Source organism: Ptychodera flava, chromosome 13 (genome assembly GCF_041260155.1).
Source record: "Ptychodera flava strain L36383 chromosome 13, AS_Pfla_20210202, whole genome shotgun sequence".
Classification (NCBI taxonomy): domain Eukaryota; kingdom Metazoa; phylum Hemichordata; class Enteropneusta; family Ptychoderidae; genus Ptychodera; species Ptychodera flava.
The window spans coordinates 4,273,686-4,289,284 of record NC_091940.1 but is presented as its reverse complement, the minus strand read 5'-3'; the positions used below and the strand labels follow the sequence as shown (position 1 = coordinate 4,289,284).

The window sequence follows — 15,599 nt, the reverse complement described above, 5'->3', positions numbered from 1 at the left end:
GAGAGGGCGCATTAAGACGTCTTAAATATCAAAACAATGGCTTAATTTTGTGAGTATGGACACGAGCGGACCCAAACTATTAATCCCCTGTGTTTACAAATCACAAATAAAGTCGCTGAAACGTTTCAATTTTTGCCTGTATGAACGAAGTAATAGATCCCCATTTGGAGGTGTCAATTAGTTTCTGATTGCCTTTTGATACTCTCGTTTACTATCTCTATAGGTTGATTTAAAATAACTCTTAGGTCTTTTGTATTCATATTTACCTCTGTACAGCTGCATCTGAAAATATTCAGTTTCTCATACATAACCAGTCCTACTTGGCATCATTTACAGAATATCTGCCAAACTATGGCGTCCGTTTCTCGAATATAATGTATTTTAGTACCAGGGCAATACAATTTGGTACCAGCTGCCTTTAGTGTATCATTCATATATGCAATAGCAAAATCTGTATTTGGTAACGATTTTAAAAGACTCTGAACTGAAGTTAGATTCTGTAGAAAATATGTTTTCAGCTTTCGTAATTTCTGCCCATCGGTATGTACCCGAACCTGCTGCAGATGGATTTCCCTCTGGCGCTTTACTTTTTAAGCTGACACCTGTAGGAACAATGTTACAGAGAAGTTACAGGTTACTACAGAGAAGAGGAAAGTGGTCTGATTCACTTCTTGTCAATACATTTTAATAACTAATTAGGTTGTGAGGATAGCATCACATAGTCTACACCACTTGCACCATTGCTGTTATATATGTCATATTTCCTTCTTTGTCATTTGAAAGTCCCCCATTCACAATTTGCAGATCAAATTTTTGCACACATTCAAAAGCACTCTACTAACCTCTGTAACAATTCCATAAATACAGCTGACAGAAACGTAGTCAGAATATTGAGTTGGAGTTTTAATAGGAGTCATCAGAAATAAAATTCGATTCTTTTCCGATTCTTGCATTGAAATCACTGATAAGAATGAAAAGTGAATCCTATGCAACGACACTGAAGCTTTCCCGATTGGTTGGTTAAAACACGGTCCCTCTGTCACAGCATAGGTGGACTGTGGCTAAAACTTTTCTTTTTGAATCATTTTAGCCAATCGGGAACAGAATAGTTCTTGTTTCAGACTCCTAAACTTGCTGTAAATCATATATCAGCTTCTGAGCCACACTGTACATTGCCAAGCTAAAGATAAATGGTTCAGTTTAGCTTCTGTTGTGTGTCAATACCCCAAACTGAATTTTGCTTTCAGACAATTTACACTGATACTCGGTAAGGCTCATGGCAATAAATATGCCTCTGTTAATTTTCATGACATTTCTCTGGGTAGTTTTCAGTGACAAAATACATCTTTGACATTTATTATGTTTTTGTTTCAATGCATCGGCACTGATTGTATTTTTCCAACACCCCCACCCTCATCCACCCCTGTCAGATTTTTCCAGCTGCTCCCCTGTTGCTTGGGTTTGTGGATGCTACCTTACATTGAATAACGCAGGCAATAGGTGGACTTAGCCTTGGGAGTGGGTGTAATAAATAACTAGTCCATTTACTGTAACCATAATGGTATTTGAAAATGTTGCAAAAAGTCTACTATGAATCCTTTCTATTTAATAGTGAAATGATTGGGATGAAACTTCATCTCACATAAAGCATACAGACACAACAATTTTCTGTAAGAAAAGTTTTATTTCATATTTTTATGCAAAAGCTATTACTTAAGCATAACACTATGACATCTTTGGTCACTGTTTACAAAAGAAATGAAGAATATCCATAAAAAAAACCAAAAGTGACTTAGTCTGCAACTACAGGTAGATACATAAGAAACACCTTGCTACAGCTTTAATCTGATTCATCGCCGATCACAAAATCAATGCAGATCAGCTGGCTTGTTTTCTAGAGTGGTTGGTGAATTTAATACTGGTAATTGTCAGGTTGACAGTCACATGAAAATCACTGGACATCGATCAGCTTTTCTATGAATATGGCATTGATTGGCGATCTTGATAGTAGGCATATACCAGCCTTGCTGTCACGGCAACATTAATGTCTATTACAAAGTACAAATGATGTGCCAAAAATATTGAACTCACTAGATGCAGAGGCACTAATATGTTGTACACTTATTTCTACAGAGATATTGTAAGGTTTAGGTTTTAAATCTACGGCATGCATAGTTACTTGACTGATTAGATACACAATGTGATACATCCATATAATTTGAAAGACAATACCATGGTCACCATCACAGTCTATGGGGCATCTACTTCTTCAAACAGAGAGCAATATCAAAAAAGTTCCTGTACATTTTTGGAAGGAGAACAGACACCTATAACAGGAAAGGAATTCTCACAAGCCAGAGCATGATTTCCACTCCACTGACCTACACCTCTACAGGTAACGCAGAAGCTGTTGACATAAAGGTGCATGTGGTTTACGACGATGCAGGAAAGGAAGACTTTTCAAGGTATAATTTTAGTTGAAATAAAACAATTAGTAATATGTTCAATTTCTTTAGAGTAATATATTAGCAGAATCAACCAGGGAAATTATACAAGACTGAAACTTGTAATAAAAGGAGTTGGCAAGACATTTTCCAAGCAAGGGTATGGATTAAACAGTGTATAATTGGGTCTCAAGCTTATACGCCATAGCATCTGTGTTATTCATGCTAGAAATGGACCCCTTGACTACTCAAATGTAGTGAAATTGCCGTACTGAATACACTGTGGATACATGTATGTACGGGATCTTGCTAGAAGTCGCTGGCCCTCAAGGCTGGTCAAGTGTAATTCATTATAGTGGTGCATTCACAGCTAGTCAAGGGGTTGAATATTCATACACAAGACTTAACAACGATGTTGTTATTTTTGTTGTAAATGTTACAGTGTTCTGTGTTGCTACCTCTAAAGAGAGACAGATCAGTTTAACAGGTCTGGTAATCATAACAATGTCCCCTTCAATCTATTTGTGATTGTTTGAAATACATAATGCATGTGGGTGTAAATCTGTACTCCAATATCATGTAATAAATGAGATGAAAGCTCATGACCAATTACTAGACTACATACTTTAGGTGTACTGAAGGGTCAATAATACATTTAGCGGGTTGACCATTTTAGTACAGGGGTGGTCACTCCAAAAGAGTGCCGACAATGATGTGTTGACTGACTCACTGCAATGCAGAGTAGATCTCAAAAGCAAACAGCTCTCTTCAGGGCCATCAGGTCTCACCATAGAGGTAATGGTCTTATATATTAGGCAAAATGCCCAAAACAGTACATGAGAAAAACATGTGAATAAATAGATGGCCAAAATATGAGCACTCTTTAGCTATCCTGGAATGTGAGGCCTTGTGTGTTCAGTTGAAAACTATTTGAATTATCAAACTAACAATAGCTCCTAAATGATTGTCAAACACAAACTACAACACACAACTTTTTTCACTCTTTGCACTTGATAATGGAGAAAACACAATTATCTAAATTATGTCACTTAATATTTACAATATTGTAGATTGAAAATGTAAGAGTAAGCACTCTCATCATTTCCATTTGGCAAGAGTCAGTCAATGCATTGCATTTATTGTTAAGCCTCCCAATGCAGTGGCCACTACTATGCACAAATGGTACATTCCACCAGAAGCTAGAGTGATCCTAAATTAAACCTGATCTGAAACTACTTGCAAGCAAAGTTCCCCATATTCTTGAACAGAAAATATTTTGTAAGTTTTGGCTATGACAACCTTGTCTCCACACAATATGATTGTTGAGACAATTTTAACAATTATTGGTAAGTATGTAAACTCTGGTTATTTTACGAGAATGATTAAGTATAAATAGACACAGTGATGAACATCATAAATACCATCATCTATGCACTTTTGTGACCTTTGACATGATGTGAACTGACCCTTTGCACAGCCTACATTTTCACCACATTCAGAGTTGAAAACTTCTACTAGTAACATGACACAAAATAGAAACCATACAGTTCATACAGTTTAATGGGTGTTCATCTGATTTTCAAAAGGCTTGGTAAATATCAAATACGATTTTCACCATCAGATAGGACAGACACAATCAATTTGGACAAATGTACAACCTGATCAATTATCAAAGTAACAGCTGTTGCCAGGAAACCAGTATCCATGTCATTACAACACTCTCCACCTAGATGTATCTAGACATGTTTACCCAACTACCTCTATATTCCTATTCTGTAACTACTACTTTGACTCAGTGGAAATCATAGTAAAAGTCATAATTATTTGGTGGATTAGGAATTGGTGGAGGTTTTTGAGGAATAGGTACATTTTCCGTGTCCAGTAATCGTAATCTGATTTCCATTCCAAGCAGTGTCTCCATATCATTCTTGGCTTCTTCACTTGTCATGTCGTTGCCTAGCAATGCATTTATACCATCTGTCCAAATGTTGAACTGTGTAAGAGTAGAAAGAATTAAAAAGAATGAAGTATTCTTGTATGATAAAGTCTGATTGAGTCTTTGTGTTTTTAACGGCCTCCTGTTTTGATGAGAAGATCAGTAAATATTGCTATTAAGTATTCTTATTAGGTACTCCTCATTTCAAACTACCAAAACGAGTGAATGATGACTTTTCAATGGATTCACTGACATGTAGATAGAAAAATAATTGGGTTGAATTGAGTAGTTGGGATAGCATGATGGTGGCTTCAACCTGCATATCTGGAAAAAGTTTAGGTGCAGAAGAGGCAACTATGCTCTAAATTCTATGACAGCTCATAATTGTATCAAACCTTTGTTTTAAAACATCTTAGTGCTTTGTGACGAGTCATGCACTGAACTTTTTAAAATTTAGTTTTTAATTCAAAAATTTGGATAAAGTCTTTGTATGATTAGCGGTGATGGTATCAGTGTTTAAAGGAGAACTTTTAAAATTTCATCTTAGTTACTGTGTTGGCATCTTACATGTCAGAAGTACAAGCATCTTGATTATCATATATGTGCTATGATATGATTGTACAAAATCTACACCATGTTGTTTAATAGTGTTCTGCATCATATTCCCCAACACATGAATCAAGAGAAATCCAAATTCCATCCTTCAAGCTCAAGGTCAGTTGACATGTAATCTTTAAAATGTAGCAGTTCTTACACCAATGATAACGACTTTCAAATATAATCAAGACTATAACACTTTTGAGCTCCATACATCACTGTGACACTGACATGTTAACAGATTTTGTGCCAACTTCTACACAGACAAAATCAACACTTACCACATGAGTGTTTGGGGCAACAAAATTCCTTGCTTCTTCATCTAAAGTTGGATCATGCATAATCGAAAATGCTAGTGCAATCTGACCTTGACCCTGTATGTATAACAAGAAAATGAAATCAACACAAAGCAAAGCAAATCAAGATCTTTGAATCTTCTTGAAGCTGATAATGTTATGATCATTGTTGTAACTGATACAGGGTACGCTGCTTTTATCCTCCAACTTACAATGTATGATGATTTCTTCCCATCATCATCTCATCAATTTTTTCGTTCATTCTCCGCAGATATAGAATATCACTTGAAACGCATGTGCAGATATACAAAGGTATAGAATAACTGATTAGGCAGTCATTGTTGATTGCACATAGAACTTACAGAAAAGGATCTTTTAAGAACTGGTGGATTCTGCAGTGTTACATCTTGCACAAGATCACACATTTCACAGCCTTGGACAGAGCACCACACATATAGTCTGATCATGAGACGCAGTCATGAAACACAATGCAGGCAGCTACATTTAATTTGAATGGAGCGGTTTCTTCTTTACTCTTACCTTCCTAGCTTCTTTCATATGAGGGCAGTCTTTGCCTGTCACCAAACCCCTAATTTCAGACACTTGTACTGAGGGAGAGAAAATAATGAGAGATGGTAAGTCTGACATGCAGGGTATCCAGCGACAGTATACCATGAGATTTTGACCTGTACATGGCATATATGCACTTGGAGTGAACTGGTCAAAAACGAGTGGTATACCATCGCTGGGGCTGTGTTATTGCTATTATATCATAACAGTATATTGAAATTCTGGCATGGAACGTCAAAAATGGATTTTTGCCCTTGCCGAGAGCTCGCGTGTGTGCCAACCGTGCTACATTGCGAGTATACCACAGTTATTTTCACATCTTGACCAATCAGATCGCTGTATTTGTGCCATCAACATACTGGTATGATAGACTACATGTAGCTATTATGCAACTGTCATGGATTTTTCTCACCAACTTTGACCTACTTTCTCTCTCACACACATCACTAAACAGATACATGTACATCTATATACAGAAACTCTTCAGCAAACACATAAACAAGCGACCTAGCGGCCAATATAGCTCTGCTGTCTTATGAAGAGAATAACTATTTGTGATACATGTGTTGATGAAAAAGGTGGAAATCTTTGATAGCTCATTTCAGTAGCCTGACAAAAAATTTTGCCTCAAAAATATAAAATTGCAGATTCCATCATGATTTCATTATATCACATTCAGTGGATCTGTAGGAATCTGTATACCAAATATTAAAGCTATCAGACAAGTTGTGATTGAGAAACACATGTTTTGACCAAAAATGGCAAAAATTGCCCAAAAAGTTCAAAATCACAGATTTCATCATTATTTCAATACATCATAAATAAGATAACCCCTAGGAAATTAAGAAATTGTAGATTTCATCATAATTTGAATATAAATGTATCACATTTTGCTCATCCCTATACCGGTAAACCCGTATACCAAATATCAATGCTATCAGACAAGCAAATATTTGTGAAACAAATTTTTTAACCATTCTCTTTCAAAGTAAAAAATAAAAGTCGGGGGTCACCCAACAAATTTTGGCACTAGATATTCACATAACCTAATATCTAACAACAGCTGAAATTCAAAAAGGCTGACATTCGTGTGTTGAATAGACCAGAATACATTACATTTTCAAATTTAAAGAAAAATAAGATGGTGAAAACATTATTTACTCTAAGAGCTTCAAAATCAGCCCCCCGGAGCGGTAATCCTGAAAAATATTGTAAAATTTGAGAGTCCGAATATCTGTCCCTGAGGTGTATTCTATCTGACTGGAACACTTTAAAATTTCTAAATGTTCCTAGTGTGCTGATACTGTACAGTCTATTGATAATCTATTTATACATTACTTACGTTTGTTTGGCAGAGCTTCAATTGGTGGTTGTTGGTTGCCGTCAATGTCACCAAAATGTAAGACTTTGTTATTTGGAGACAATCTACAGTACCAATACTTGTCTGCGAAAACAAACCCAAAGTGACATAGTTCTGATGAAAACATTTCATTAACTACTTTAAAAGTTAAAGGAATATTTTTTGGAAAATTATACAGCACTGTCAGCTGTGAACCATCATCCCCTTGCCACTTTGCAATCTCATTATATCTCCTCAGTATGTTCTTCAAAATACTTGTCTGGTCATCTATCTTCAGTTTTGTGCAAAGTGTCAAGTGATAAAGCTTGAAAGACATTATATATTTTTCTTTACAATGAACATCTACAGAAGCGAAGTAAATAAGCTTTGTTCGTGTTAACAGTCACATATTATAAGAAAATCACATAAGGATGTCAGTCTGGTCACAGGAACTTTGGGCCAAAAGCAGACAGACTGATTTTACATTCCCTGATATAGCCTTGATAAATGGTGTGCTGAAAGGTTTGGACCAAGAAATGTTTCAGAGATTTCTGTGCTTAAGAGTACATAAAACGTGACATATACTCTGACAATATCGGCATTTAAGCAGCAAATTCTTTCACTTCAAAGTATCAATGGTTGACATTTAAATGTCCAGATATACTTTCAATTGAAAACAGTATATCTTCAAGTTGCAAAGAAGAAATTTGAAGCTTCAGAGATGTTGTGTTTACATGCACAACATCAGACTTCATGGCAGCTCAAAATGATAACCTCATATTGCTGATGATTGGGAGCAGGGCATTGGTGCTGAACTTAAAAATGCAAATTAATATTTCCTTTCGTTCTTACCCTTGATTCTACCACGAGGGGTAAATCTGTTGAACTGCTGTCCATCAACCAGACTTGACAAACGCTGCTGTTTGATCAACTCTATAATCGATGGCTTCAGATGCTCCCTTAACTCTCTGTAAAACACAAGAGATTTCACATGAAATACATCTGGACAGGTGATAGCGTCAACATATCTTCTGAAATTATGCAATGTTTACAAAGATGTCCGAGTAATAAAAATTGAAAAGGCAAATGAATGTTCAAATCACACATTCACTGAAACAGGGCTTTCCACAGTTGGTGGTTTGTTACTTTATACAGCTGCAAGTGTATCACATTATAAATCATCATGCATATGTCCCTAATAGTACCTCGTCCTCGTACCAAGTTTGAATGAAATAGGTCCTGTCTGAGTAATGGCTGCAGACAAATGGACAGGCATGACCAAAACCACACAATGAAGTCCCCCAACTTCATCTGCAGGAACAATGAATTACGTCATGATCTGGATGATTAGCCTGTACACTTACATGTTGTGTGAAAACTTAAAATGATGTCATTGTCCTCTCATTAATATGTAAAAATGAATCTTTGTCTGAAAATTTAGACTTCATTTTTTTGAAATTAAGCATGCAACAATGATGAAAATAAAACTTGACAGGTGATTGCCAATGTTAAAATGAACAATAGGAAAGACTGCATACTGACAATTCAGATTTCAAGCTGCAACAACAGCCATACATATAGCACTGACAAAATTTGTCTGAATTTCTACAGTAGTGTCTGATGACATATGCATGGAGCTGTAAGTAACAAATGAGTAGTTGTATTTCACAGTGCGATTTGAGCATTTATTTTCCTTTGCAATTTTCATTAGTTAGACATCTTTGTAAACATTACACAATATAGTGTTTTCGCCCACAATTTAAGATTTGGAAAGAAGGATTTCTCTAGTATCAACCATTCCTTTCAAATATCTTTCATAAAATATTCAGTTATAAAAATCTGTCACTGTGGTTTTGAACTCTAAATGACATTGGCATATATGGTATGATGCCTTACTTTTCCAACATAACACAGCAAAACTTGAAAATTTTATGTTGTTAACCTAAAACCCCATTTAACTGTACACAGGTCCACATTCACCATTTAAACAATGGAATTGGGTCAAACCATGCTGATGAGAAGGTGAAATTACATTAACAAGTTATTTTTCTGATATATTGCTCTTTTGATGTCTTGATATTTCTGAGCTCCTTACTTTTGTCAATACACTGTACTTTACTTACAAAACTGGTTTAGCCTGGATATCCCACTCAGCTTTTTCAAGTCTCTCTTGTTCTCTCAACTGTACAATTTTATTGTAGCTGAGACCAAAAATTTTAGTCTTAAAATTATCCATTGACAGTGGCCTATCGTTTAAAGTTCTTGTGATCTGTTCCTTTACCGTTGCCATCACCTGGGGAGATATAAACACAAAAAATCTTAAAAAATGAGCATTCCATGTTATCCTAAAGGAACAATATCTTGTTTTTGTATTGTTACAACTTGGACATTACAATGAACTCAAATTCTTATCTTCTCCATGACAACCAGCAATCGGTTGCTGCATACATGTGTCATGGTGTACTATGGGTTATGTTCTATACAGAGGAATTCAAAGCTATGAGAGCTGTAGCCAAGTCTGCCAGCATTACCCTACATGGGCAGAGATTTCTCACTTTTCAACACAATATTGAAACAAAAGGCAAAATCCAAAGTAATTAATACTGGTGACAGCGACACATCAACGTTGCATTTAACAATATTATCAAGTACAAAGAATGAATCTAAATTGTTCAGTAAACATTCATGTATGAAATGTGACATGATGATGGACGATGAGGATCATAGTGAGTATGCTAAGACGAAATTCTTACACTGAAGAAAGGCATTTTGCACTGAGATAGTGAGAGAATAATCTTGAAGATGTACAGGAAACTTTGTAGAGACAGTGTTTTGTCTGTCGGTACTATACAAGCTCTGTGTCCAACAGAACACATGTGGCAAGCTTTACTTCAGAAATGAGCTTACTGGCACATCTGTAAATATTCAACATGATAATTACTAAGTATCAGCTGACTTGCGTGTAACTGATTTGCATATTGGGTAGACTATTGTGTCTTTGATTGGCCAACTTTAAAGTGAGTTACAGGAACCCATTGCATGCTTTGCAATGGAATGGTTTGATTATCTTCCTGAGAGAAAATGTTTTCAGACTGAATGACTGTGCAGGGCAAAGGATGTCTGTCACAATTCTGGAAATCAATCCCTGAAACGATGACATCTCAAGGTATTGCAACCAATCAATGACCAGAGAAATGAATATTGCTATTGATTTAATGAAAGTAGCCCATTCATCTAAGATGACAGTACACTGTAACTGAAAATACATGTAGATGTGTGAAGTACTCTTACCAGTCCATAATCTTCCTTACTGATGCGGGCTCTCATCTCTTTCCATGTTTTATTCAGCAGTTGCACACAAATACAGAAGAATTCTTCAAATGCATTATCGCAGGTAAAAAACATTGGATAAAATTCCTGACCAGTCTCCGCAGCTGAAATAGAGAAAAGTCACATTTTGAAGTCTAAGGTCAGAAAATCTCATCTAGGTTAATGTGCATAGACGTGAACTTATGACTCATTTGGTCAAAGTAAGAAATCTGCATTTGAGGACAAAGACATGATAACACAAACATCGGTCACAAAAAGCCTAAAATCCACTTGTCTCGATACCCGTGCCAAGAATTATGATCACATACCAAAGCTCAAACAGCTGCACTGCTATCAAGTCACTTACAGAATCCAATTTAAAATCCTGTTCATCATTTATGAAGCACAACTGGTTGGACTCTTCCATATATTTTGGACCTCAACACACAAAAAATTCCAGCAGCAAACAATTACTCCAAGACAAGACTTAAATCATACAGCCACCATCCACTCTCAAATTCATCTCCTGCACTGTAGAATTATCTCCAGATGACATCCATGCAGCACCCAATGTGGATATCTTCAAATCCACACTCAAAACTCATCTTTTTCAATGAGCATTTTTCTGAACTGTGTGTCATTGGGTGTCTTTGAGATAGATATCAGATCTGGTGCTATATACCAGTAAGCTATCAAACTATAAACTGTTAAACTATAACATCACGAAACATTTTCATACACAAACAGAAATGTTGACACATATACACTCAACGCAAATTACAGATGAAATAATGCTTACGTTGTTCGCCCACTTTTAAGATTTCACAAAGCATCTTCATCAGATGAATGCACGTGTTGATAAATGGGCAAGCATGTTCATCAGCTCGACAAGAATTCTCTAAAACTGTCTGCATTTGGTGAAAACAATACAGAGATGTGAAAATGTCAATCATAAACCTTTCCTTTTCACACAAGATCAGTTTCTCTCAGATTTGATAACTTCATGCCGGAAACTTGTCTGATTGGTCACAGGAGATATGTTGACTATTTTGAAAATTTACAACATATCACTCAACAGAAATTATACTGGAAAGTAGGTATACCTTCTGCATGGTGTGATTATCATGACAAACTTGATTACAATTTAAACTATGAAACTACCTCAAACTTTGAACGAGTGAACAGTAAAATTTCTTAAATATATTAGGTCCTTCTTATCCTTACCCCATTTATCAGTCTACAGAATGAGTAAGCAAAGAGTTCAAATATCGGCTGAAGTTTCTAGTCTCTGCTGACAACTGACTTTAAAATGTACACTTTGTCTCAGCTTGTGGACACATATGTATCTTTGACATATGCAGGGCTAAAATTATGAGTTACAATATTTACAATGCTACAAAAATTATGAATAAACCATGTCATGTCATGTTTGTATTATGAATTTTCTCTATGCATTATACATCGACACTGCTGTTTTGAAACTTTTTTCTATTTTCAGTCACATTCAAAAATACATATAACTGATATATACAGTGGTGGTTTTTTTCTAAAAATCTTTACCTTTGTATAATTTTCTGTGTGATTTTTGGCAAAGTATATCATATTGTCCAAGACTAACATTCCGGGTGGGACATCCTTGAAATCATTGGTTGGATTGATTGTATCCTGGAAGGAAGGGAATCAGAGATTTATCAACGTGGAACTGCTGTAAAGAATGGAACTGAAGATGGAAAACTACTTTCCTTGTAGATTGGAAGCACTCACAACAGTGTGCATCTATATGGTACCCACTGATATTTGCTTTGCATAACGATAACTTGTACTCGGTATACATGTAGCTACAGATCATATTCAGATGTTTTCATTTGCTTATAATAGGTCTATTGAGAAATAGGGTGTAATGGGTGAGAATGGCTGACAAAATAGTTATGGGTGGTTTCCATGGGTACCAATACAATTTACTTTCACATGATGAAAGCATCAAACTTTGAAAGCACAACTTGAAACATTATCCTAAAGCAAGGTTAGCTGAATATCCCATCTTGGCTCTTATTTCCATTGCTTTAACAGATGATCAATACAACTGTTCTATCAACCCAATATTTCCATGGATTTTATCTTCAAGAATATGCTGCCTTTAAAATTTAAGTCCACTCATTATTTTGATGGATGGGACACAGAGTGTCATGAACAGAGGGAGAAAGCACTAGTCTGAAAGAAACTTATATCAAAGTCTCACAGCACTGCTTCAGTTTTAGTAATACAGCAACTGTCAATTGAAACTAACATAATATATCCACTGGTAGACTTCGTTCAAGTCTGTGATTTGGTCATATTTGAGTGGAGTGAAGGCAATGATATGTATTTTGCTTTCATGTAAAACGCGCGCGCGAGTGGAGTGGACACGATGAGTCGGGTGAACGCTATACAGCGGAGTTTCACCCGGAATCACAGACTTGTCTTTCTTGCAGGGTTTGTGTTGCTATAAATTATTCATGAATGGCGTTTTTATTTACTTATACGTTATTCATCTCTGTATTGGGAGGAGTTTAATACCTCTTGACCCCAAGCGAGACGTGCATAAAACTCACATGGCGTTGTTGACAAAATGTCAAGTGCGATCACTTCCACAAACATCAGCACGACCTTTGTTGTATCACCGAAAACGCCTGAGAACATGTGTGTTGTTTGTGGGGTCCCTGTTCCAAAATGCGATAATCATCGCTCATTATTCAAGGATGGAAAGAAGAAGTTGTCAAGCGCATTGCGGCTTGTTCCGTGCAAAAATCAAAGGGTCCTTTTAGATGCCACTAACACTAAGTTCATGCGTTCTCCTTATTAGCCAGAATAATGGCTGGAGCTGTCAATCATTTTGTATTTGCTTGACGTCACTGTGTACACAGTCCGTCTGGCCGCTGGTACTTTGCAAGAAGTCCAAGTCGGTGAATCCGGCAGAAACTAACTCACTATACTGCGCAGACTCAAAGGTAACGCATTCAATCGCTGGGAAAACATGGCCTGGGCTACCAAATTCCGAATAGGTTTGTACGAAATAGGAGAGACACAAGAGAAACTATTATAAATGATTTTATTTTTTAAAAATTCACCGACTTGAACCAAGTCTACTACACTGGTTGAAGCTATAAACAAAGTTCATGATGAATCTTTTAAAATGAAGTTTAGAAAAGGTTTATGATATTTACACAAGAGCAGAAATGTTTCAAAGAATAGATCCAAATTACAGAATATCACTTCCTTCTAAAAATGTAGGTGTCACAAGCAAAAACGCTGTCTGACTGTTGTTGGAAAATCACAATGATTATGGAAGTTCAATGACAGGAAAATGAGACAGCCACTGACAATCTACCAATAATCTTTGTGGGTAAAAGACAATAGCATTGATTGCGATTTCAGGTATGTTACTAAATATAACTGCACATGCATGACATCGGACAACGCTGCCTAAAGTTCGGACAAATTTTGTTTTTGTATGTATGGCTGTTGTTGCAGCTTTTAGTCTGAGCCATAAAGTCATACAAATTAGGGTGACTATAAGTAGCAATTATAACACTAGCAGGTTTTGCTTTCATTGTTTATGTGGAAAATGCAGACAAATATTTATTTATGCATATTAATGAAAGAAAAAATGACATCATTTTCAATGAGTGCTTTTCAACTTACAGTGAAACCAAGTTTCTTGTTATCTTCTTGTAACCTTTCAGCAGGCCTTCCTCTGGCTGGTTGTTGTTCATGGTCAGTGTCAAAGGCTAACTTACGAAGATCACTGATACCTGTGATCACTTGTCCACGAGTCTATTGAGATAACATAAATTTTAGAAATGATTAAATCTTAAGAATTCAGCATTGACTCCACACTGATGTCACCACTGTCTATCATACTGAATGGTTCTTTACAATAAGCTGATTAAAATCACATGTTGGGATGTGCAGTAGTATTTGCTTTATACACTATTTGCCTTTCACTTTTGATGTCCTTGTGTCTCCAGAGGAGGCAATGATAGACCAACCTTGACCTATTCACCAACATTTTCTTAAAGGTAGAATGACTTTTGGAACAGATATTCAAACTCAAATTTTTACAACTCTTATCTGGTCTACTACTTGTGTGAGCTCATGGAAACTCTATGAAAAAAAAATTTAATTTTTGATTTTTGAAAAACTAAGATGGTGGAAAGTTTTCTTACGCAAAGATCTCTAAAATTAACCCCTCCCCCCCATCCCACAAGTGGTAGATCAGAAAAGAATTGTAAAGGTTTAAGAATCTGAATATATGTCCCTGAGGCGTGTTCTATTGGAGATAAAGGCAGATGGTTGATTGTGCATGATGCTTGGCAGATTTGAATTTCTTTGTCTCTACTGAGCATGTGCAGAGTGTAGCTATGGAGACATTACAAGACATTCACTAAACTCTGGCTGTGTCTTCTTACAGTGTTTATGGGATGAATAAGTCTTGTGATCTGAATGAAATCTCATGTAGAGATGGTAACAAACTTTGGTAGTATGCAATACAGGACACTCCTTTTGTGATCTGAATGAAATCTCATGTAGAGATGGTAACAAACTTTGGTAGTATGCAATACAGGACACTCCTTTTGACTGATTTGCTAGCTACCTAACTGATAGATCCCAAGTAGTTAATGTTAAAGGGTGTAGATCAGACCCAGTTTTAGTTAAGTCAGGGGTTCAACAGGGGTTACAACTAGGACCGTTGTGTTTCATTCTTTCTTTGAATGACATATTTGGTAATTTTAAGTGTGGCTCATTAGAATTTGCAGATGATCTGAAGTTGTTTACGATAATGAGCAGTGTGAATGACTGTTCAATGTTACAAGAGGATATCAATTACTTGTCTACATGGTCTGAAAAACGGAAAATGCAAATTAATTACGCCAAGTGTATAGTACTTCATTTTTCTCTGAAAAGATTGCAAATTGACAGGGCTTATAATTAACAGTATTGACAAAATGTACTCACACAAAGTAGAAGATGTTCAGCATAATTTTGTTAAATATTTGTGTTATTCATATGATGATCTGTGTGTTAAATTTCATTTACCAATGCTGTCTAAAAGGCACACATATTTTGAC

The 15,599-nt window shown here is 36.1% G+C and overlaps 1 protein-coding gene across 2 annotated transcripts in view; it reads right to left on the bottom strand.

The window, feature by feature from the left end:
- Nucleotides 1-1,664: 1,664 nt before the first annotated feature.
- LOC139147156 (engulfment and cell motility protein 1-like) overlaps nucleotides 1,665-15,599 on the bottom strand; it is a 32,097-nt gene continuing 18,162 nt past the window's right edge. For both annotated transcript variants that reach the window (XM_070718065.1, XM_070718066.1), the window contains 10 exons: nucleotides 14,173-14,304; nucleotides 12,052-12,156; nucleotides 11,291-11,399; nucleotides 10,474-10,616; nucleotides 9,306-9,475; nucleotides 8,035-8,150; nucleotides 7,186-7,287; nucleotides 5,814-5,881; nucleotides 5,259-5,351; nucleotides 1,665-4,437 (listed from right to left, as the gene is read on the bottom strand). In XM_070718065.1, coding sequence (XP_070574166.1) covers nucleotides 4,237-4,437; nucleotides 5,259-5,351; nucleotides 5,814-5,881; nucleotides 7,186-7,287; nucleotides 8,035-8,150; nucleotides 9,306-9,475; nucleotides 10,474-10,616; nucleotides 11,291-11,399; nucleotides 12,052-12,156; nucleotides 14,173-14,304 — 1,239 coding nt within the window. In that variant the 3' untranslated portion in view covers nucleotides 1,665-4,236. The remainder of the gene's footprint in view (nucleotides 4,438-5,258; nucleotides 5,352-5,813; nucleotides 5,882-7,185; nucleotides 7,288-8,034; nucleotides 8,151-9,305; nucleotides 9,476-10,473; nucleotides 10,617-11,290; nucleotides 11,400-12,051; nucleotides 12,157-14,172; nucleotides 14,305-15,599) is intronic.